The sequence below is a fragment of the Cyprinus carpio genome, chromosome B12 (genome assembly GCF_018340385.1).
Source record: "Cyprinus carpio isolate SPL01 chromosome B12, ASM1834038v1, whole genome shotgun sequence".
Classification (NCBI taxonomy): domain Eukaryota; kingdom Metazoa; phylum Chordata; class Actinopteri; order Cypriniformes; family Cyprinidae; genus Cyprinus; species Cyprinus carpio.
In genome coordinates, this window is record NC_056608.1 from 11,808,726 (window position 1) to 11,834,781 (window position 26,056).

A 26,056-nucleotide genomic window follows, 5' to 3' on the forward strand; every position below is an offset into this window, starting at 1 on the left:
TAAATTGACCATAGCTGTAATTGTGTTGATGTGATTGTGATTTTTCTATTTTTATTATTTTTATTTTTATGTTTGTTATCTTGTTTTCTTCTCTCAAAGTGAGGTAAATCATTGGGCGCAGTGTGTCGGGTGAAGCATGGCTGGAAATAGTTTTTTACTACATCTTCTTCTCACTGCCATCGTGGGACGAGCTGCTAAAGCACAGGATGAGACTTCTACTGATATGGACATCCAAACAGCCAATCAGACTATAGATCCTCTGTTGATTTCTGTGACATCAGAGGGGCCTCCAATTTCGACCACACCTGCAGAGGTGGAGGAGGACACTGTGCCGTCCACTGGCACCCGCTGTCGGGGTTACTATGATGTCATGGGCCAGTGGGACCCTCCCTTTAACTGTAATGCAGGTATCTTCTTGTATTGTTGCGGCACCTGTTTCTATCGGTTCTGCTGTCAGTTCCGTCAGCAGCGACTGGATCAGACCTCCTGCTCCAACTATGATACTCCAGTTTGGGCCAACACAGGAAAACCAGTGGCCACCAACACTGAGGTGCAGCCAGACCATGAGAGGGATCGGACTCACATGATTGTGTACATAATCTGCGGTGTGGTGGCCATCATGGTCCTGGTGGGAATCTTCACCAAACTGGGGCTGGAGAAGAGCCGTGGAGGCCAGAATGACCTCAGCAACTCCAGGTGAGTAGAAATGAGCTCCGTTACAAAATCTAGTGAGCTGCCACAATGGAATAGAGTTGGGGGTAATGGATAGCAAGTTTAAGTAACTAGTAAAATAATGCAATCCTTTTTCATATTCACTAAAATATAAAATACACAAGTTACATTGTTTTCCCTTTAATGACTGACAGATCTCTTGTCCCCATGTTGAGAGACATTGGGAGTAAGCACAGAGGCTTTGTGTGCAGTGTGTAAACATGATGGTTATTGTGGTTCTAGAATAACCGTGAAAATGCATTTACTCATTTCAAGAAATTGGGTTTTGTATTAGTGGATTTGTTAAACATCACATAACACAAATATCCTTTATGTATTTAATCTTATTTTATTAACCAATTATTTTGCTGCTCACCTTCAATGATTCGATTCAACCATGCTAATAAGCAAAAATTACTTTAGATAAACATGTTTCTTTCTTTCTTTTTTTATTGCTGAACTGTCTTTTCCTGTGTCTTATTTGTCATGCAATCCAGAATGGCAGGTTTGTTTGTGCTGCACCCTCTACTGTAACATGAATTTACAAAAAGTAGAGCTTTTTTCTCTCTCTCTCTCTCTCTCTCTCTCTCTCTCTCTCTCTCTCTCTCCTCTCTCTCTCTCTCTCTCTATATATATATATATATATATATATATATATATATAAAAGCAAGTCCAGTCCAGATGAGAAATAGTAAAGCAAAAGTAATGCAACAAATTACTTTCCATTAAAAGTACCTATAACACAAATTACTTTTTTTGTAACTCATTATTGTAATGCATTACTTTCAAAAGTAACTTTCCCCCACACTGAACATAATTGATATGTCAGATGGCTTGACCCAACACACCATCTTGGACATTTTCACAATACATTCTGGAACTCCCTTGTAAAAAGGAATTACACTTTAGCGTACTTAAAGAAAACAAGTACTTATTGCAGAAATATTGCATGCAAAATGTAGCTTCATAAAAGTGCAACTGAACCACTGATGTCACTGTTTTATTGATGTACATTTTTGGGCATTGAACTTGGTAGTTCTATTGCTGTCTATGGAGGGTCAAAAAGCTCTTAGATTTCATCAGAATATCTAAATTTGTGTTCCGAAGGTGAACGAAGGTCTTACAGGTTTGGAACGACATGAGGGCAAGTAATTAATGACAAAATTTTATTTTGTTGAACTATTCTTTTAAATTTTGGGTTAAAGAAAGTGTATTAAAGGAACATAAGTATGCTGCCTACCTTTTTTTTTTTTGGAAAAGCCTTTGCACCAGAAGCAGACCTATGTCTCAAAATGCTGTCTTTTGGAACCTAGCTTTTGATTTTATGGAAAATTCTTTGAGATTTTTTATTTTATTTTTGTTTTTAGAGTTTGTTATATATTTTGTTAGCTATTTTGGTCAAGGATATTTTTTAGCCAGCCTTAACATCTGTATCATATACAGTACCAAACCAAAGACCAAGTAACAGCACCCAGCCAAGACTAAAGCCATTCATATGTATGCTGTTCTTCTGAATTCATAAATCATCTGTAATAGAGACATAAAAAGAGTGGAAGAATTTTTTTCATCAATGCATTAAAAAGCTAACCCCATCCAACCTGAATATTTCTTTCTTATGTCTCAGTTCCTTTCTCTCCAAACGTCAAATCAAACCTTTGTTCTCATCGTTCTAAATATTCAAAATCCCTTTATGAATATCAAATTACCTGTCATGAGCAATATAACAAAATACAGAAAATGTATAATTCTCCCAGCATTTTGCCGTTACCCCATTTTAGACAAGAAATGGCCCAATAATGCAAACAGCCCTATCAAGATGAACATATTTGGAGGACAAAATTACTCATCCGAAGATTAGCACTTTTCCGAGGTTAACACTTCTCCAAAAGCATTTCCCACACGCTGAACACTGCACACCAGATTAACTCTTCTTACAAGATTAAGAGTTCTGCTAAGATTAACACTCTGCTTTAAGATTAAACCAACTTTTCCACAGATTAACTCCTTTTGAGGCTACTGCTAGACTTCACAGCTCTAGAGAACTAATTTATACACTTTTATTCACACCATTAAAAAGAACAGCAAACATTTTGCCCACATGTCAAATGGATGTTGAATTGGGCTCCTAATTCCATTTCCAGTCATGTCTTAATATTTACCAGTGTATCATATTCCTCAAAACTCTCCAACCACAGTCAAACAGAGAAGAGAAAATCAGGTTTTATCTGTCAGGCTGAACTTGTACACTCCATCTATACTTTGTAGTCAAGGTTTAGTAATGTAGGTACAGAAATGGCCTACATTCATTTAAATGTGTGTCATTGCTGAACAATATAGGACATAAAACGGGCGGGAGAATATAGACAACACACAGAATGTGAGTCATGATTATGTGAGACATAATTCACTGTGGATACTGCAATCTAATCTATGATTTAGATCGCGAAGGTAAGTTTCTATGCCATACAATATCCTATCTACAGTTAAAGAAAATACTTCTCATGCTGGGCAGGGGACTCCACCATATGGGTGTCCTGAGGGGCAGAAATCTTTAAGGTATCACATTTATATAATGTGAGACCTTCTGGATCTGGCACAGCTTTTTTTTTTAGCCAACTGGATTTTGAATGCGACTTACAGTACCTCGAAAATTGTTATACTGATAATTAGGTTGCACGGTTACTGTAGATAAAAGTGTGTAAAATACTGTAGAAGAAACAACACATTCCAATCAAATCACACCTGCTTAAAACTGACAATTCTGTCATTGTTTACTTACTCTCCTTACAATTCATGAGTAGTTCTCATAAAGTCAAAGCCCAAATGTATTTTTCCATCGTTGGCTGTCACGTACAGTTGCATTTTTAATTGAATCTGGCTTTACTTGCAATAGCCAAATGTATTTTTCCATTGATCGTTGGCTGTCACGTACAGTTGCATTTTTAATTGAATCTGGCTTTACTTGCAAGATTTACATATTGTCTTGTAGAGTTTTTCCTTGCTAATGTCACCTTTATTATTTGGCATTGTTTTCTTTTAAGAAATGATATAATGAAAAGTGCTAAACAAATGAATCAAAAATACAAATTCATTTAACAAGTTTATATTGCAATAATATAGGCAGAAAAAAATATACATGTATGAAATGCAAATTTCTGATAATTAATTAATAAATTGTTTTTTGCTGTAGCACAACGACAAATAAAAGTTAATAATTCAATTTCCAAATTCGGAAACAACTTTGTCACTGTAACATCAATCTGTTATTTCCATAACTGTCTTTCATACATGGGTCTGTATACATAATAGTTGTCTAAATCATATCTCATGTTTGGTTGTCCTTGGCATTAAACAGTTTGAAAACCTCTGGAACTGTCTTTGAGGTGACTGTACTGGATACTGCAGAACAGAAAAAGATGAAAGGCATTCAAGGTTATAAAAGAAAGGGAATTCACTGACAGGACTCTGGATATATATGAAATATGTATCCCCCACTCCTTCACACTCCTGAGCTTGTTTGTCAGATTTTAACCTGTGTCTTCCCTGTGGCTCTAAACTGTCTGAACTCATTTGACATAAATGAGATGTGGCTGCTCATGGCTGTGCACTGTGTGTTTGTGTGTTAATGTGTATGTACAAGTGTATCTTTGTGTCTCTCAGATTCTGGAGAAGTCTCTCCTGCATGGTTGAGTCTTAGTGGGTGCATGTGCACTGACATTTGCGTCCTGTTGGCCCCCCGCCTCTCTCTCATCTCCATCGTGACTTCAAGGCCCTCCTGTTCCTCTAAGGTTAATGTGAGGGTCTGTGCTCTCTGACACATCTACTCATTACCTCTCTCTTTGGGCTTTTCCATAGCCGTGTATTTGCCCTCTAGCTGAGAGGGATTTGTGCAGGCTGCTGTACTTGACATGATGATCTAATACAAAACTTTCTGACTCTTACAATATATGCAGAAATAACAGACTATATTCTTTGTAAGAGTTGTGAAATCACAAGGAGGGGTTTTAGCATTTATAAATACACTGAACAAAATATAAATGCAACACTTTTGTTTTTGCCCCCATTTTTCATGAGCTGAACTCAAAGATCTAAGACTTTTTCTATGTACACGAAAGGCCTATTTCTCTCAAATATTGTTCACAAATCTGTCTAAATCTGTGTTAGTGAGCACTTTCCTTTGCCGAGATAATCCATCCACCTCACAGGTGTGGCATATCAAGATGCTGATTCGCATAGAGTTGATCAGGTTGTTGATTGTGGCCTGTAGAATGTTGGTTCACTTCTCTTCAATGGCTGTGCAAAAGTTGCTGGATATTGGCAGTAACTGGAACACGCTGTCGTATACAGAAATCCAGAGCATCCCAAACATGCTCAATGTGTGACATGTCCTGTGAGTATGCTGGCCATGCAAGAACTGGGATGTTTTCAGCTTCCAGAAAATTGTGTACAGATCCTTGCAACTTGGGGCCGTGCATTATCATGCTGAAACATGAGGTGATGGTCGTGGATGAATGGCACATGCCGGGGCCTCAGGGTCGCGTCACGGTATCTCTGTGCATTCAAAATGTCATCAATAAAATGCACCTGTGTTCGTTGTCCATGACATACACCTGCCCATAGCACAACCCCACCGCCACCATGGGCCACTCGATACACAACATTGACATCAGCAAACCGATCATCCACACAACGCCATACATGCTGTCTGCCAGTTGCACTGTACAGAGAAAACCGGGATTCATTCGTGAAGAGAACACCTCTCCAAAGTGCCAGACACCATCGAATGTGAGCATTTGCCCACTCAAGTCGGTTACGACGACGAACTGCAGTCAGGTCGAGATCCAGATGAGGACAACGAGCATGCAAATGAGCTTCCCTGAGATGGTTTCTGACAGTTTGTGTAGAAATTCTTTGGTTATGCAAACCGATTGTTGCAGCAGCTGTCCGGGTCGCTGGTCTCAGACAATCTTGGAGGTTAAGATGCTGGATGTGGAGGTCCTGGGCTGGTGTGTTTACACATGGTCTGCGGTTGTGAAGCCGGTTGGATGTGCTACCAAATTCTCTGAAACGCCTTTGGAGATGGCTTATGGTAGAGAAAGGAACATCCCATTCACGGGCAACAGCTCTGGTGGACATTCCTGCAGTCAGCATGCCAATTGCACGCTTCCTCAAAACTTGCTACATCTGTGCCATTGTGCTGTGTGATAAAACTGCACATTTTAGACTGGCCTTTTAATGTGGCCAGCCTAAGGAACACCTGTGCAATAATCATGCTGTCTAATCAGCATCTTGATATGCCACACCTGTGAGGTGGGTGGAATGCACAGAGATACCGTGACGTGACCCTGAGGCCCTTTAGACAGATTTGTGAACAATATTTGAGAGAAATAGGCCTTTTGTGTACATAGAAAAAGTCTTAGATCTTTGAGTTCAGCTCATTAAAAATGGGGGCAAAAACAAAAGTGTTACGTTTATAATTTTGTTCAGTGTAATTTGAGTAATGAACTTTAATTGTAGTTTAAGTTTATGTGCTAATTTCTGTTTAGACATTTTATTTGTATTTTAGTTTTAGTCATTTTATTAACTTATTTTCTGTTTGTTCCCCAAGAGTACATTTCTTATTTCATTATTTTATTTTATTTTATTTTATTTTATTTTATTTTATTTTATTTTATTTTATTTTTCAATTAAATAAATTAAATTAAAAATGAAAATGAAATAACATTAGATTAATAACAACACTAATGATTAATACACACACATACACACACTGGTTAAATTTTTTTGGTGGAGATGCAATGGTTTTACTGCTGTACTAACTGTATTTTCTATCCCTTTGCCCTAACCCTACACCTAACGCTACCCCTCACACAAAACTTTCTGCTATTTTAGATTTTCAGAACACTTCTTTCTGTAGGATTTATAAGTCTGTTTCCTAATGGGGACCGAACAAATGTCCCCACAAGGTCAAAATTTACTGGTATTATTATTCATAGTATAGTGTGTGTGTGTGTGTGTGTGTGTGTGTGTGTGTGCCTGCATTCCCTGTAAGGACCAAATGTCCCCACAGGGAATGCAGGCACACACACACACACACACACACACACACACACACTATACTATGAATAATGTTTGTAATGCTTTAGCAGCATAAAGATTTAACCATGCCCCAAAATTGCTTTAAATAAAATACAAAAATGTTTTACCATAGTAAGAATTATTTAATTTTACTTTTGCTGCAAATTTAAAATAGGCCTACTTCTGCTGTAAGTATAATAGAAATAGTGTGCAAATTATATGAATCTGTGCACATTAAGTAAATGACATGAGGGCTTATTGGGATGGCACAATGTGAATTTGACTAATTGGTTATCTGCGGGATATGCATTACAAGAGTAATGCAGTTCTACATTGCATTAAGCGAGGCGAAGCTGTTCCTCCTGCAATATAATTCGATACGGCACCCTACGTATAATTGCTGATAAAATCACTCAACACAGATCCAAAGATCCAGAATCCTGTTCCACACAAAATGCAACCGCACAGAGGAAATGTGACAGGGTCGCCTGTATAAGCTCTCATTGGGATGACTGCGCTACAACCGGTTATATTACACAATAAATTATGCAGTAATGATAATTGCTATTAAATGAGACAGTCATACTAATTATACCTTCGAATCAAACATAGCTCTGTAATTTGTGTTAGTGTAGCTATCAGATCTTTATTAAAAGGGTGAACCTCATTATGCTCCCTTTGTTTTATTGATGTCTGCTGTGTGCATGCAAAAGAAGTGAAATAACAAAGCCAAACAAATCTGAATTCTCATACATTGTGTAATATGATACTTTTGAGTACACAAATAAAATGTTTACAAATATTATTTGCCTTACCAGCAAAATCTGCCCTTCAAATAGACCATTAAGGTCATCTGGCTCAAAACACATTCTCTTGCGGCCATATGAGCTAGTTGTTTGCTTCTTGTTGTTTGTATCTTAAAGTGTGAGCTGTGTAGCTTGTTTGTAAGTAAAAATGTGATTTAGTGATGAAGAGGCAATACAAACGATCATGTCAGATAACATTGCTTCTGACCCAGTCTGGCTGGCTGCCAGGACACTGTATATCTGAACCCCTTAGGAAGGACTATCCCAGGATGCCCTTGTTTTCAGATCTCACTGTCTCCTAGACCCTGGTCTATTTTTCGTTGTGGGCGAAATGAATGTGTGTCACTCTGCACAACTCATACTCAGTGTGTGAGTGACATCAGGGCAGCGGGAGTCAGGATCGAGAGGCAAAGGGTGAAAGCCCAGCAGGACATCTAGCAAAGCTGGAGTCAATGACTTCAACCGTCTGAGCATAAGCATGGCACATCCTCAAAGTCACCCTCAATAATGAGGACAATCATGTCGACATGACTGGAAACAACCATCTAGAGATTATATAAGTTGTTATCCCCATACAAGACGAAAGCACTAGCTGGTAAACACACAGCTGGACTTAAGAAATAAAAGCAACTGTCATACTCGCTTGATAAGGGAGACAGACGTTAAGAAAAATATAAAAGGAAGCCTTAAACACTGATTAACAGGCAAACTAACAATGCTCTCAAAAATCTATCAAGTCCCTTCAAAGTGTTGACAGCCATCAAGTAAGCTATTTCTATGTGTACAATACACAAACAGCTACAGCACCTATTTTTCCTTTATAATTTCTATTTAAACAATAGACATGAATAATTTTCAATAATTTTTATATTTTATCAACAGACAAACAAACAAATAAATAATAACAATAGTTGCTATCCCATTTGAGTTGTATTATTATTATTATTATTATTATTATTTCTGTTGAACACCAAAACAAACAAATAAAGTTGTTATCCTTTTATGCTGTATTATTATTATTATTATTTTATAATTTTTATTATATAGGGATGCAGGATATTGGATTTTTGCCGATATCAGATATGCCAATATTTTTCAACTCATTTTGGCCGATAGCCGATATTGATATATTTCCTTTTGTTTGGAAACAACATCAGATATCTCCTGTGCAGAGATTATAAACAATTTATTTTTCATTTTGGTTAGTTTTTAACCATAAATTACCTGTTAGAATTAAAAAAGACAATTATGAAGTTCTTTTATAATGAAAGTACATTGAAAGCTTTGAAAATAACTATAGAACAACTATGAATCAATCACTGTATTTTTTTTTTTCAGATGCAGAGGTAATCTTAGCATTTTATTTGTATAGATTTAACATTTGTAAATTATCTAAAGCAAGAAAGTTAAAAAAAAATCTTTAAATATTTTAGACACCCTTGTATTTAAGTTTTCATAATCCATTTGAAGAAAATATATTACACATTAATGAATGAATCTGTCATATTTGTGATTTTTATTCATTTAAGCTATAGTTTCTGACATTTAAATCAAAACATACACATGATATTATGACATAAATTACTGTTTTATTTAATCAGAAACACAAACTTAATTTGCGATTTGTGTATTTGCTTTAATTTTATTACAAGTATGCCAACAGCACCCCCTAAGTAAATAAAATGCCTTACATGACTATATAAATATTAGATGGAAGGAAAGCATATAATTCAATTGTTATGCATTTCCTCGAAAGTCTTGCAGAAATTCTAATACTGTTTTGTGAGCAAATGCAGTTTATCAGGGAATTGTGAATGCCAAAGTTTCTTGATGAAACACGAAACTGAGAAATGCAATTAAAAAAAAATAAAAAAAAAAAACTGAAAAACATTGAAATTTACATTTTCCTCAAATCAAATAATACATATATAATTAACAAAAATCTAACAACGATGATGTCATAAATTTCACTTCCTTAGCTCAAATAACCACAGTTTTTTAAGGCTGGTCCAGCTAATGTTCATACATATAGAGTAAACAAATATGTGATTGGTTCAATTAATTAAGAGACAGAACTTCAATACAGCCACCATCTATTCCATTTTATTCTTTAAAAAATTTTTTGGTTGTTTAATTTAATTAAGAGACAGAACTTCAATACAGCCACCATCTATTCCATTTGAGAGGAGGACAGCTGTTCAGGATCGTCCAGCCCAGTGACCAATAGGTGTGAGCTCACAAGAGAGATCTAGAACAAACAGATGATGTTTATCCTCTAGTTTGAGTTGAGTTTTACTTTCCTCAAGAGAATTCCAAAAGCACTAGGGTGGGATCCAAACGGAGATGGCACAAGAACGGTTGCTGCCATACACCAATTTCATTGCTATAAGTTTCTCTGCTCCACTGCAGATGCCTTTTCTGTCCTCCCTGGAAAACATCATCTCTGGGGAGAATAAATACAGCCACCATCTATTCCAGTTGTTTTTCTCAGGCCGCGGTGGCCTACTGCCATTGGCATCGGCCGGCCAAGGGCCATTGCGCTTGTGCTTGACAATCAGATTAGATCTCATCACAGTCCCTTGTTGGTTAAAGGGTGTTGGACAGAATTAGAGACCTCACCAGGGATACAAGTGGAGGCCGTAGGACATAGAGCAATAATGGAGTGTCAAGGATTTGAAGAACACAGCACCCAGGAGGACCCAGGGGTGCAGGAACAGGTTTGTGAACTCTAGGACAAGAGTAAGCAGCGCAGCCCTCGAAAACAGGCAGTCCTGTGGATGCCAACTGCTTAAACGCATTAATTTTTTTATGTGAACAGTGTAACTGATATAAAGTACATTCAGTGTACACACAGAGAAAATATTGAGTGTGAATTCATTGACTATCTGCTACACAAACAGTCTGTTGACTGCCAGCTGATGCTAAATGACTGTATTGATAAAATATGACAATATGTTGATTGTCAGCCTCAGGGCTCACAGCTCCACATTATAATATACTGATATACACAGCCCTACAAATCCAGTACACTGCTGTGATGAAGTGCTTTATGACAATTTGTCAGCAACCTGAGATCAAATCCAGTTAGTGTCATTTTCTGATCCAGCCTAATATATGGGATTAGAGCATCAAACATACTTCAAATTATAATATTTCTGTCAGACTGAGTGACGCAGATGGTAGCGCACTTGTCCTGATCTTCTTCTCCTCCCATTTCTCTCCTCTAATTTCCTGATACTGTTACTACTACACTCTTCTAAGAATAAACAATGGTTTTCACTTTATTTCTGAATTATGTATTGATAAATTTAAAATAGCATTTTAATTGTACTTCCTCAAATTAATTTGAGAACTTCAATTCAATTCGCAGAATTTGTCCAACAAACAAACCAGACAGGAGAGTAGATTAACGTGAAACTTGTTGAAAAATGTTGTGTATTGACGTCTTTCCGCAATTGAAACAAAATACCTTCTGATGTTCATTCATGTTTATTTCATATTATAACTAGTAAAGAGGAAGAGATGACTGGTTCACGTGCCACTTGAACTGAGGCGCTATAGCAATCTGTCACGACACATTAAAGAGCCACAAAATGGTATTTATTGTTTTAATTTCTTTAAAAAAATGATCAAATTTGAAAGCTAAGCCTGTTTCATACCTGCCTGTTCTGTCTTGTCAGTCGGTCAGTGCATTTCAGTTTACTTTTCGCTCTGCGATGCATTTTATACTGAGCGAGAGCACCATGGCTTGTCGGACATAGTATAAGTAACAAAGGGGCGGGTCTTTGCAAAGGGTCAATTTAAATAATAAATTAAGAAGCATTCTTGATTTTATTTTTAATGACATCCCTGTTGGATATAATGGTCAGTAAATGATTGCTCTTGTCTCCTCGCAGGACTCTGCAGGAGTTGCTGAAGCAGCCAGGTGGGGATGTGAGTCCTGTGGATGGACCTCTGAGCAGCACAACATCTATTGGAGCAAACGGTATCTCTGCCAGGATGCTTCGCAGCCGCAGCGGTGAGATCACTTGCTTTGATGTTTTCCCCACATACAAACAAACTAAAGAAAAAATAAAAATCGCTATAGATTCTACATTTATGGATGCATCACCTGTACATGTCTGCTCACACAGTTTCCCAAGGGGTTAACTTCCCAAGAGAATTGCATGACAACACACACTGTGAATCACTGCTTCACAGCTGCTCACTTCTCTCTGTTCTTGTTAATAGCAACAACAAAAAAAACCTAAATCGACAAATACAATTTCCAAAAAATACAAGTTTTGTCATCATTCATTCACCATCATGTCATTTCAAACCTGTTGTTTCTTCTGTGGAAAATAAAAGATATATTGAACAACATTTAACAAGCCACATATGTCTTTTTCTACACCTTCCTTTTTATCTTTGTTTTTTCCCCCATAATTTCCATTTCTCTTCAAGAGCCAGAAGAAAATACATCTGTAACCTCCTTTTCTTACTCATCCATGAACGCAAGCGAGGTCGTCTCATCTGTGATTTCACTTTGTGGATTTACACAGGCGTGAGATGCAGCGGGCTTCACACCGACAGTTGATGTGGGGTTTATGCTGATAACCAGCGTCTGTGCTAGGCTTAAGCGGTATACTTTCCTCTCCTCTTTATAAGGAGGATTTAAGTTTCGCTCCACAGTGCTTAGAGGCTTTAGCAATGTGACTGTACACATCTCTCTGCGTCCCCAATAATGGTGTGAAGATTATAACTCTTGTGCACTTCTAGGTCTTGCACTGGGAAGGTGACGTTTAATGCCAGGGTTAAAAAGACATGTCTTTACGTTGGGCTTTTATCTGTGTAGCTGAAATGGATATGTATGCAATATTTTAGCAAACTGACATTTGCTCTAATTCCATTCCTCATCAACTTTTACCAACTCCTCCCCCATATTTTTACTCATGGAATATTCTGATTTAAGTGAAAATGCATTACATAACATCAAATTTTGCATGAATGTTGCAGTAATTTATCTGTGATGTTGATTTGTTCTTGCAATAAAACTGCTAGAAGATTCTTATGCATCCACTTCCAGATATTCTTATAAACTGGAATGTGTTCAATTGCCCTTCATTTCTACTCAGATTTCAAATAGGCCTTAAACTCGTCTGGTAAAATTAATTCATTAAACTTCAATTTATATACATCCTTCATAGTTTTGCATCAAGCCTCCATGAAATTACCTCTTCTTTTATAGGCAGACTCTTATAAGAAAGGTTCTTTATTGGCATTTATGATTCTATGAAGAACCTTTTTCACCCATGGAGCTTTTCCATTGCAAGAGCTCATTGAACTTTCCAAGTTTCTTTATAGTGGAAAAAGGTTTTTAGACTATTAAAATGTTCTTCACGGTAGGAAAAAATGCTTGTTTTAAAGACTGAAAATGTTCTTTTGGGAAACCAAAATGGTTCTTACAAGGTATCACTGCAAACCCCCACCTTTGGAACTGATATTTTAAAAATTTTATCATACAGTATTCTTTCATTCATTTGCATAATTTTTTTTCTGCATTCTCTATCATACCAAAATGCCTAAAGACACAAATATTGTATGCATTTACTGTAATTTTGCAAGCATAATCAGACATAGTTAAAATATGTTTCATAAAGACACAAATATTGTATGCATTTACTGTAATTTTGCAAGCATAATCAGACATAGTTAAAATACTTCCACCCTCTTTTACCTCACACCCTTAAAAAGAAAGGTTTAAAAAAAAAAAAATTAAATATAGGCATCTTAGGTTCCATGAAGAACCTCTTTGGACATTTGGAATCTTTTTATTTGTAGTGGGGTTATTTAATCTTTCTTCAACATGGAAAAAAAAAAAAATGGTTATTTTAAAGAAAAAAATGGTTATTTTAAGAACCGTTCACTGAAAGGTTCTATGAGGAACCTAAAATGGCATCCAAAATTGTATCAATGTAAAAACCCCATTTTGGAACCTTTATTATTAAGAGGGTGACAAAAGACCTTAAATAACAGGGACCATTCAAAAACCTTATAGGTTAATATCAGGTATAAGAGCTTGTAAACCAGCATGTGTGTTTATGTAAGCACATGTGCTATGGCATGCACAAAGACTTTTTTAGACTTCTGCTTATGCAGTCCGCTCTTTAATTTTCTGCCTCCGGCATTCCAAGCTTTGTTTTTATATGCCACTACACACACCTCACACTATAGCATCACAGACATCTCTATTGCTTCAGGGCTAAGAACATACACAACAGTCCCTCATAGTGGGAGATGGTGGCACTCCAATGAAGAGCATGAACAATGACACACAAATACACAGATGCCACCCCGTCCCATATTAGTGCATCTCTGCTGCACATTCTCAATCCCCCATTCAATTCACATTGCCATTCCCAAATATAACTGGCAGGATGTTTACCTTTGAGCATATATGGACAAGAGATTTTACTTTTGGGCACTAATTTTTTCTTTTTCTTTTGAGTTATACATCATTCTGTCCCTGAAGCCAAACCTCAGCTTAATGGTAATTCACTTTAAACCCGTCAGCAGTTCACTACATAATATTACCCCAGTCATAACACAGATGCATTTGGAAAAATGTGACATAGTTATGGAGGGATGGAGAGGCTATAGGCCGCAATGAGACTTGTGGGCTGTTGAAGTTACTGTTATATAACTAATATAATTAGTATACTTAGAATATTATATGTATTGTATTTATTAACCTCTTGCTGTTGACTGAAATGCACATTCATTGTTTCTGTTTGCTTCAATCATGTTTGGCTTCCAATATTTAAAATATGTCCTTTCTTATATACCTTCTTATATACTTTTATCACATTTATTATATTTTATTAACAATGCATACAGCAATACATATTGAAGATACTGAAGAAGAATTCAACAAAATATCACACATGAAGTGTAAATGCTCCCACTGTTCTTGCAGGTAATGGAGAGTTTGGGAATGATTGAGTGATTGGAGAGCACACACCTCAGAGAGACAGGTGAGTATCCAGGTAAGGACAGTAGAGAATCCACAGGGGGAGAGATCCAATGAGGAACATGGAGCACACGGATAACAAGGAGGGAATAACAAGGAATAACACAGGAGACATGGGTGAAGCCCAGGCTTGGAGTCATACTGCAAGTGGAGAATGGGTAAGAAGTCCAAAGCTCAATGTGAGACCAGATGATGACTGAGTGTGAGGTGTGCGCATATCTATGGTATATGATTGCAAATCAATCCGGTACTGGTGCGGGTGATTAGTAATCTGGTGAGAGTGAATGTTGGGACTGAGTGGTGAGAGAGCCTAGCACTTCCGTTAGAGTACCCCTCCTCCACGGCCAACTCCAGAGGGCCAGGGACCTTGATGTTGTGGCAACTGACCCCTTCCACGAAGTGCAGGTTTATCTGGATGAGATTCATGAAATACAGTGAGTCATGTGGGATAAAGTCTAAGTCACTCAGGTATTTAAGATAGCCACTATGACATTGGGAGTCTAGGACCTCCCACACAGAGTAGATTCTTCCATCCTCAATGATCAATGGAGGGGGGCTTCCTCCGTCGGTCCAGGTTCTGTAGGGAGAACAGACAGTGAAACATGAAATGTAGGGTGAATGCGGTACTCAGGAGGAAGTTGGAGATGGTAGGTAAATGGACTGATCTGTTTGACTATGGAAAAGGGATCAATGTATCTGGGACTTAGCTTCTTACAGGGCAGGCACATCCGAATGTCCCGAGTGGCCACAAACTGCCCATTAAAGCTGATGGTGAGCTGGGTCCCAGACTCTTTCATTCTCCCGGAACCAGTGGTTGACTGATGGTACGTCTGATGGTTCCCCAGACCACAGGAACAATGGGGTTTGGTAACTGAGTACGCACTGGATTGGTGACAAACCAGTGCCAGCTGAATGGAGAGAAATTCTGTACATACTCTGCCCAACTCAGGAACTGGATCCAGGAATTCTGCCCGTTCGACTGTGAATGAGAGACTCATGGTCACAATTAGGATATCAAAGAAGCTCTTCCATACTTTGGAGATGAACTGGGGTCTTCTATCTGACACGATATCTTCAGGAACACCAAAGTATCGGAACACATGTTGGAAGAGCAGTACTGCGGATTCCATCATTGTGGGTAAGCCTTTGAGGGGAATCAGACAACAGGATTTAGAGAACCGGTCAACAACAACAAATACACGTGTTACCAGAGGATTGCAGCAGGTCTGTGATAAAGACCACTCCTTGGTGTGACAAGGGATTTTGAGAAATGGGCAGCAGGTGGACTCTGCCAGATGGTAAGTGGTGAGGGCTCTTAGAGATGACACACTCCCTGCAGCCTTGAACGAACCTTCTCACCTCCGTTCCCAATTTTAGCCACCAAAAACTTGAAGAAGTGAGAGAGTAACATTGGTCCCAGGGTGACCAGTGCACAGAGAGGAATGAACAGACTGGATGATGGCTGGGGTCTGGGGTACATACACTCAGTTAGAGGGACGCACCGACGGAGACAGATTGGAGGCATTGGCTGTAGCAAGTTCCTCATCCACAGTCCATTGAATGGGGCTGTCTATGATTTTTTTGAGGAATGATGGACACAGGAGGGGAGAAGTCTTCATCAGAAGCATAGAGACAGGACGGAGCATCTGCTCAAAGATTCTTGGAACCAGGTTAATAGGATACTGTGAAATTGAAACACATGATGAAGAGAGCCCATCTAGCCTGTTTTGGAGTGAGTCTTTTTGATTCACGGAGGTACTGGAGGTTCTTATGATCTGTGAGCACTGTGAATGGATGCTAGGACCCCTTTAGCCAATGCCTTAATTCCTCTAGGGCAGGGATTGGCAACGTCTTTCCTGGAGTGCCGCTGTCCTGCAGAGTTTAGCTCTAACCCTAATCAAACACACCTGAACAAGCTAATCAAGGTCTTTAGGATTACTAAGGCTACAGACAAGTGAGGTTTTCTCAGGGTTGGAGCTAAACTCTGCAGGGCGAGCTTGATGGCGAGTAACTCCTTGTCCCTGATGTCATAATTAATCTCTGCCAGGGTAAGTTTGCGGGAAAAGAATGCACATGGAAGTGCAGAGGATTCCCCATGCTGCGGAGACAGCACCGCTCCAACACCAGTGGTTGCAGCATCAACTTCCAATATGAAAAGCCTGGCTGGATCAGGATGGGTGAGGAGCAGTGCAGTGGTAAATGTCTCCTTGAGTTCACTGAAGGCTCACTGCTGGTGACCAGAGGCACTTTTGCACTGGAGAAACCTTTTCATAGTTCCTAGAACTATTGGCGGAAGTTTCCGCTTTTTTTGCGTGTTCTCTCCCACTTCAGAGTAGGGTCTAAAACAGTTCTATAGGAAGTACCAGTGACATAAGTGTACGCTGATTGGGCAAACACATAGGAAACACTGGCTATCCGGCATTTTAAAAAAGCCGTGTAAAGATATGTACTCTATAAACATGGAAAACAGCGATAATGGCAATTACCTGTTGTCTGCAGCAGGGCTTGAAAAAAAAATCCAACCATTTCACTCCGAGCAGAATCGATATTTTAGCGTTTCTGTTCCTGCGTTCTTCTGTATTATCATCATTCCGAGTCCGGTTTGCCTAGAAAAAGTAATGGTTAATAACGTTATTTTAAAAAACGTTTTTCTTTGCCTATAATAATAATAATAATAATAATAATAATAGCCTAATAATAATAATAAAGTACACCGTTTTCTGCAAAATAAAAAATAAAAATAAATACGGGAAGAGATCTGGTATCCTGTTTCCCGCTTATGAAGTCGTGATTATGAGCTTGTTACATTCTTTTCTGTTAAAAGTAAGTGTGAACAGTGGTTTGTGAATGTTGATGCCTGGCCAAAATAATTTTATTGGGAGCGTACATGTGCAGTCTTAGGCCCACCCCAAATGCTCTCATTGGTTGAGACGCATGATGACACCCATCACAAGCCAGTACTGGTCAACATCCCACCCCTCCTGTGACCCATGGTTTGTCTGTATGTATTCAGAGCCACTTTCATAATAATAAAAAACTGCATTAATGCACAATAAAATAATTGTCGGCATTAATCAATTAATGTGTTAATGCGATAACGTGTTAAATTGCCCAGCCCTAATATATATATATATATATATATATACACACACATAGGCTATCTATGATAAACACAGATATTAGTTTCCTTCTCTCCACAACAAATCCTTTAAAGTTAAGGATATGCATTTAGGCTATAAAAACTCAATCCAAAAACAAATGAATTTAAGGTGAAACTGATGCCTACCTCGACTGGTACAAATCCAAATGTTTCCATATTTGCGACATATCTGGATGCTAAAATGTTATTTATTATGTAATAGGCTTTGTACTTGAAGAAGAATGTTGGCTCTGCATCTCATCCTTATATTGCTGTACACGATAAGCCACATGGCTGACTAGTTGGATGAATTTCTCTAGCCTGATATTGTTGCTTTAAATGGCAAGATGCAACTTCAATCCTAGATTCAATCCTCGTTGATAGGTTGTGAGGAGAGAGCTTTTGTTCCAGTCACTGGCAGCTGCAAGAGTTAAAAAATTAACAGCATAATCAGTTACATCTTTCCTTGACGAAGATGATACAACTGTTCACTCACTGAAGAATCGCCAGCTGGACAGCTGAAAACCTCTCGGAAATGACTCAAAAATCCATCGAAAGACTGAGTGAGTGGCCCTGCTTGATCCCAGAAAGTTTGAGCCCACTGGAGAGGTTGCCCGGTTAGCGAGCAAGTGATGAAGGCTATCTTAGAACTGTCTGTGACGAATCGTGTGGCTGCATGTCTATCACTAGAGAACACTGGAGCAGGAAGCCACCACAATCCTCTGCCGAGCCAGAGTAGGGCACTGGTTTGGCCATGGGATTGGCGGGAGCAGGAGGAGAAAAAGAGGTGTAGAAGTGTGATGAGGAAGTGGAGGAGCTGTTTGAGCGCATCCGCAAGTTCCTGAAAATGATCCGTAGCACTCATGATAATTTGTTTGTCTGGTCTTCTGTAACAGACAGACTCAGATGGATTATGGTAAGTATTACAGTTTAATAAAACAGATTAGAATTCAACAAGATATCTGGCACAAAGATTAAATGGTCTCACTGTTATTGCAGGTAATTGATAGTTTGTGAATGTTGGAGTGATTGGAGAGTGTAGACCTCAGTGAGACAGGTGGGTATCCAGGTAAGTAGAGAATTCACAGGGGAAGAGATCCAATGAGGAACACGGAGCACACAGATAACAAGGATTTGATTTGATTACAGGAATAAGGTACATTTTTTAAAATATATTCAAATAGAAGTTATTTTTAATAGTAAAAATATTTTGCAATATTACTGCTTTTGCTGTATTTTGGATAAAATAAATGCAGTCTTGGTGAGCAGGAGAGAATTATTTAAAAAACATAAAAAATCTTACTGTTCAAAAAAAATTGACTGGTAATAAATATATTTATTTTTAAGTATTTATTCATATTTTGAAAGAGCTTAATATATGTTAGTGTAATGTGGGGTTTGGGTTTCATATTCATTGCTCTCATTTCTTTTATTTTGGAGTTTAGTCATGGTCCCTGTCTAGACATAGGGCTGTAAGTATTACTGCTCCTGTGATTTACAACACAGAGCCGTAGTTCACTGACAAACTACACAAAATAGCTTGTCAGTGAACTACGGCTCTGTGTAGTAAATGCCACTCCCGGAGTTACATTTACTAGGAGTGGAGTGATTATTAAATGCTCAGAGCATGGAGGGGAAATTGTTGCCACTCCACTCCGCTCACATACTCTGATCTGAATGCACATGCAGAAGATTACCTACTTACCACGGAAGTGGCTTTACTGACAAGATGCGCATGAAAATCGCATTTGATTATTTGCCCAGCCCTATCTAGTCATGTGATTCCCTTGCCCTCATATTATCCTGCTATTGGGTCTTTGGTTCATGTGTCATGTTCTCATTGGTTGTCTTAGTAATGTGTCCTATCTCTCATTGGTTGGTTCTTGTCATGTGACCTGTATTGTTTGATATAAACTGCCCTCATGTTGCCTATGTCCTTTGTGGAGTATTGATGTTGTAACCTGCTGTTGGTGAGTTAAGTCTGTTCAAGTTAAGTCTGTTCAAGTTAAGTCTGTTCAAGTTAAGTCTGTTCAAGTTAAGTCTGTTCAAGTTAAGTCTGTTCAAGTTAAGTCTGTTCAAGTTAAGTCTGTTCAAGTTAAGTCTGTTCAAGTTATGCCATGCCAAGTCTCTGTTTGGATTATGTTAGTATTTTGGATTACTTTTGGAATAAAGCTGCACTTGGTTTCTTAAACTCGCTTTCAGTGGACTGCTTGTTACAGTTAGCTTTGATTTCAATTTTACTTCTTTTTTTTTTTTGATAAATGCATTTTATTTGTTTAGAATTTTTATTCAGTTTCTATTTAGGTTTACTTTGTTTTAATTTTACAACTTCAATTTCAAATTATTTTATTTCAGTTTTGCATTAGCATTTCTAATTTTCATTTAAGTTTTTCATATTTGATTTGATTTCCGCTTCATTTCAACTAATGAAAACTATTGTTATTTTTGATAACATTTTATTATGCTGTGCTTTAGGACCTTCAGGAATCTGAAAACTGTTCGGTGACTGCTTTGGAAATATACATGACTTTTATTAATATCCAGCTAAAATACTTAGTACGCAATAGACACAGGCCTACTAAAAAAATTACATAATCCATCAAAAGCTATTACCCCTCTGGAATTCCTGACGATGATTTTGTCTTCAAAGGTCTAGTCAGAAATACCTAATGAAGACCTTAACATGCACAGAGGACATCGCCCTCTCTTTTCTACCCTTCTCATATAATTACATCACATAAACTTAATCTTACGAACAATCTGGTTTGATTTCTCTTTGTCATGCTAAGTCTTGCACCCTGAGAGATGCTTTATCCTTACAAACCCCTTTCATTAGATTCTTTCTTTACTCTCCATCATTATCAAACACAGCATAGATTTTCAAGAGGGCACACAGATAGTAAATGGTGGTTAATGGCACTGCTGATGTTGTATTAAAGCTAATGTCCTCAGGGCACCACATTCTCAGCTGATCAAGAGAGCTGGTGAAAAGAATAATACTTCCCTTAACAATATAAAAGACTAATCTACACCTGCAGAGACTAAAAGCACTGAAATGCCACAAATGATCTCCAGCAAGCTTGGTTCAACCAATGTAAACTGCATGCAAATAAACAACAAAATTACCCAGACATGCCTTTTGATGCCACATAATGACATCAGAACAGTCCCAGACAGGGTTTTTGGGTAATCTGGGTCTAAGCGTACTTGTCCAAATTAACACACTGTAGGATATGCTCTTGGCTTTCATGCAACATTCATTTAAAGCATTAAAAACACTTTACCGCTACCAGGAAATACCTAGGGTGATTTCAGAATGTGTAACACGTGTTCACCCTAAAAGAACGGCTGTTCACATCTCTAAACACACCGCTAATGTTAAATGAAATGTGACTAATGAGTAATGGAACAAACAGGAAAGAAGGAAAGCAACATCTAACATTCATTAATTGCATCAATGTCCTTCCTGTGCTGTCACCCACAGCTTATAAGGAAAAATAGGTCATTCAGGCTGGACCACATCTCAGTGGTCAATATAAGGTCGCAGCATATAGGCGGATTTAAATAGGTCTCTACTGCAGTTCTACAAAGTGACTTGAACACAGACACAGCATGTTTTTTCTGCATTGTAACAGTGTAGTTTGTTCTAGTGTTCTCATTTGAAATTAAAATGCCATTATTTATATTTTTATATATATATATATATATATATATATATATATATATATATATATATATATATACACTTATAGTTATGCTCACCAAGAATGCATTTATCTGATCAAAAATACAGAAAAAAATGTAATATTATGAAATATTACTCTTTTTTTTTTTTTTTTATTTGTATTCCTGTGATGCAAAGCTGAATTTTCAGCAGTCATTACTCCATTCTTCAGTGTCACATGGTCTGTCAGAAAACATTTGGTGGAAACTGTGATACATTTTTGAATAGCATTTATCTGGAATAGAATTCCAAATATCTTTACTAGAGTATTTATGAAATACATGTATATATTATTATACATGAAATACTGATTTTATCACATACAGAGTCTTTTTAATGTTCTTCTACTGTTCTTCTGTATTTCAGAGCAGTACCATCTAAACAACGCTGGCTTCTCTTTTGGCACATCGGCCAGACTCTCTCATCCTCAAAGCAACCTCAGTATACCAGGCCTGGCACTGAATAAGTACAACTCTCTGAAAGCAGTTGGTAATGTTACTATGTGCACAATCACACTTCATTCACAGATGTTGAATTATTTCATGCTCTGCTGGATGCCATAAACAACAGTCCCTATGTTTGACTGACAGATTCAGGGAAGCCCTCTGGTCAGGACCACAGTTGAGGCACTAAATGGTTACTCTATTTCACCCTCGGTACTCAATTTAACAACCCATTGCTGGTGACTACTACACATTTAGATAAAGTTGCATATTCATGTGTTTTGTCAGATTTACACACAATCCTCACTACACAAAATAAGTTGCATATTATTTTCTCATCAGACCTTTAAAATTGCAAAAGAAGTGTAGAGTTTTATTTTTAGTCTAAGCTGCATTTTTATATCTTCATTCAAGCTGATGCTTTTATTATTTAAGATGCATAATATTTATCTTTTGTTTATAAGTTAATCAGTGGCCAGCTGTACACAAAACCTATTAAAATAATGTATTCCGGTAAATCGCCACATCTGCAGTTTAAACAAGCAACAGCTAAGCTTTTAAAAACTTTTAGTTATTTGCTAAAAATGACCTTTATAATAGACCCTTAATCTGTAAATTAATTTCTTCATCCGCTCTCATGGAGAAAATCTCTTTTCTTTCAAGTTCTGTCTCATTTTTCCCACAATGTAGATAACCACAATTTTCTACCACACAACGAACTACATGGTGTGGAGTAAAGGGCTGTTCTCACCGAGTACAATAACTATAAAGATACCTATAAGTAAATTTTAATGATTTTTCTTTTTAGAATAGCAACGTCCAGACCACAACTATAATGATAGCAACACAGAGGAACAATATTGATGGAATAACTTCCAGAGCTATTTTTTTTCCAGCTGATGAAGGATAAAAACATTAAGCCAATCAAAAATCCATCCGACTTTGAAGAGCTCAAGCATTTAAGTCAGCTGACAACATAACTGCAGTGCATGCTTATAATAAACAGAACTGTTGTCGTGAACACTGATGCAGTTTATCATTATAGTTGTTCTTGGTGTGAATGGGCTTCTTTAAAACTCTGTGATACTTTAAAAACTTTTTATTTATTTATTTTTTACTTGCGTACTTATTTATCTTATGGCACTTATTCACACATATGAATACATGTTTTTTGGAGCAGTGTTATAATGCTTTAGCCAGCAAATTAGTGGAGTACTTATTTGCTGCATTTCAACAATGGTTGTTGTTCACACATGATCTCTAAACGTGAAATGTTGTTAAATTCACAAAAATAGGCTGTTTGTGTGAAAGCGCCTCGTTACTGTTCTAGTTTTCTCAAGTTTAATAAACAAATGATAAACAGATCTCATTGCATTTTGCCAAAGAAAGACTCATTTTAAAAAGAGAGCTGTGGGCTTGAGAGGTGCTTCTTGTATTCATTTACTTTCAGGCAGCCTGACATACATTCTGGGAACATGTTAAGCCAATAGTGTCTGGATCATAATGATTATGTCACATTATTAACTAATTACACAAATGAACACCTCTGTATCTGATTTTTACCAAACAAAGATCCAATGCCAGGATGGTCTGCAATCAGCGCACTGTGATGATGATGATTATGTGCACTGACAATACAGCCTTTGAAGTAATCTGGAGGCTGTTTAGATGTAATCTGTTTGAATCACATTTTGGCAAAAAGGAAGTAATGAATGAGAAAAAAGGAAAAAATAACTTTATGACTTATTACCTGTAAGAACTCCATCTGACATCAGTTTATAAATTTGATATTGGATTTGATGAGGCTAAGACCAAACGAACATCCACAGGAAGTGTACTCAATTTTTTTTTTTTATTTAGTCATGTAGGATTTATATATATATATATCCCCTGATATATGCACATGTACACACCTTCTATGCAATGCAAGAACAAGAACAGCTAGCAGACATTAATGAAATGAGACAGTGGGAGCAGCTCGCAGGTAAATACCGTGAGAAGAAAGATAACTCATGGCCAAGGCATGACCTTTAAACAATTCAGGCAGCATAAAGTCAGTGTTTAATAAAAATGGACAAGCTCTCAGTTGACATCTCATCAAGAATACAGACACTGCTTCATCAAAACTCGACTGAAAGGTGATACGTCAAACTCATGGTTTCATTAGACGGATTTCCAGTGATGCTCATTATATTATTTCTATCATGACAACTCTCTGAAGATTTTAGCATGGTAATAAATATGACAATGTTAATGTATTTGGTCTTGGTAGAACAGATCTGCTATGCTGCTGCTGTTGCTTATTGCTGTAGTTGTAGATTATTGCTGCTGTTGCAATGGCACTTGTTACTGCCAGTATGCTGATACTGTGCTGTGAGTATTTAAGACATACTGCTGCTGCACAAATAGCACATAATACCCCATAGCATATCCATACAGGTGGAGCTGGGGAAGGTGGAGGGTTTCAGAGGAAATCTAAAAAGTACACTGTGAACTGCTCTAGTGCTGCTCTTTAAATATAACTTTTGCAAGTGAACACAAAGATTCTTAGGGAAATGCAAAACATTTGTGAGAGAACACAGAAGTATTCAAATATAATTTTTCCTCCCATCTCATGTTTGTTTACATGCAAAGTAGCCACATGAAAACTGTAGCTTGACTGTAAATGTGCCCGGTGCAGCTCAGTTATAACTGTGCAATGTAAATGTTTGTCCCTCTCTAACTTTTTCCAATTTTTATTCTCTCTTATAGCTGATACTGCGAGCAGGGGCTACTACAAAAGTTATCCACTAATGGATTTCTCTCAGCATCATTCCCCTCCTGCACCTTTCCAACCAATGCCGATGCACCAGAAAGACAAGTCCTACCTTCACCAGGTCCTCCCTTCTCATGACATCCATTCCCCCCTTTCAATCTCAATCCCAACCAACCAGCTGGAGAGGACCCGCATCCCAAAAACCATCACCCACCCTCAGCTTTCCAGCGCAGCCTTCAAAGCTTGGGATTCTGGACAAAGACATGTCCACCGGCAGACTTCGCATCCAGGGCATTCCGCTCGCCACCATACCTACAGCAGCAAGAGACAGTACAGCATAGAAACACTACCGGAGTTCCTCTCCCAGCCTAAAGGCTATGCGGGACAACCACTGTATCAGCCACATCCAAAACGTACAGCCTACCAGACCAACAGCAAGACAGAGGTCACTGTCTGAGGAAATGGGAAAGAAAAGAACAACACTGCTGACTGTTATCAGACCGAATGGACAAATACTACAATGTCAAGACTATGTAGTCATTTCTACTTTCAGTGCTAATCCTCTCTTTATATAGTTTCTTATGTGTCCCACTTTTCTGAGTTCATCTCTGGCCTCTGTGTCACTGACAACGAGGTGAGTGTTCACATCAGAACACAGGAATGGCGCCCAAAGCCACATTAGCTCAACGGGGAGAATGCCATCATCAGGTCAGCCTAAATCTAAGTCATTAAGGGACATTATCCTGCCCATCTTTAAGTAAACACAACCTCAGGATTCCTTATGTGAAAAAAGACACAACGCAAACTCATTCTCCTGCCCAAGAAGAGGCAAAGAGCAACACCTAGACGCCTGGTCTCACACTAGGATTTAAGTATAAGCTTTGCTGAGTGAGTTGAGGATTTTGTGCTCATGAAGAAAGGTTTTTCGAGCTTGAGCAAATTTCACGGTCTTCCTCTCCGGCTTGGGTAGTCTCGCTGTGAGAACCTCACTCATTAAATTACTCATTTGTTTTAGGGGAATGATGTTGAAAAAAACAAAAAACATAAGGCATACCAATCCGGTTCCTGTGGGTTACAATAACCTTTGTACAAAAGAATGAAGTTGATCTGTCAGTGAACATAACACTAACTTGACAACAAGTCTGATAAAGAACCATGACACATTTGTACAGAGAAAGACATTTCTCAAAGCTGAAAACTGTCTAGATGCATTTTTCTTCTTTTTCTCTGAATACAGATTTAAAAAAAAAAATGGTTTAGCATGTTTGCTTTTTTTGGGACAGGACTTAAAGGGATAGTTTACCCAAAAATGAAAATTCTGTATTTAGATACTCACCCTCATGTCGTTCCAAACCCGAAGACCTTCATTTTTGATGAAATCCGAGAGCTTT

The 26,056-nt window shown here is 37.9% G+C and overlaps 1 protein-coding gene across 2 annotated transcripts; it reads left to right on the forward strand.

Annotated features, from left to right (window-relative positions):
- The first annotated feature begins 114 nt into the window (after window positions 1–114).
- LOC109099210 (protein shisa-9-like) lies at window positions 115–25,797 on the forward strand. Of its 2 annotated transcripts, XM_042735384.1 has the most exons (4): window positions 115–696; window positions 11,492–11,613; window positions 21,834–21,956; window positions 24,662–25,797. In XM_042735384.1, the coding sequence occupies exons 1-4, from the start codon at window positions 137–139 to the stop codon at window positions 25,120–25,122; spliced, it is 1,266 nt and encodes a 421-aa protein (XP_042591318.1). In that variant the 5' UTR covers window positions 115–136; the 3' UTR covers window positions 25,123–25,797. The 2 variants fall into 2 exon arrangements, 1 of the variants encoding a protein (XP_042591318.1); XR_006156088.1 differs by lacking the exons at window positions 115–696; window positions 11,492–11,613 and adding an exon at window positions 19,607–19,713 and having other exon boundaries at window positions 24,662–24,680.
- Window positions 25,798–26,056: the final 259 nt, after the last annotated feature.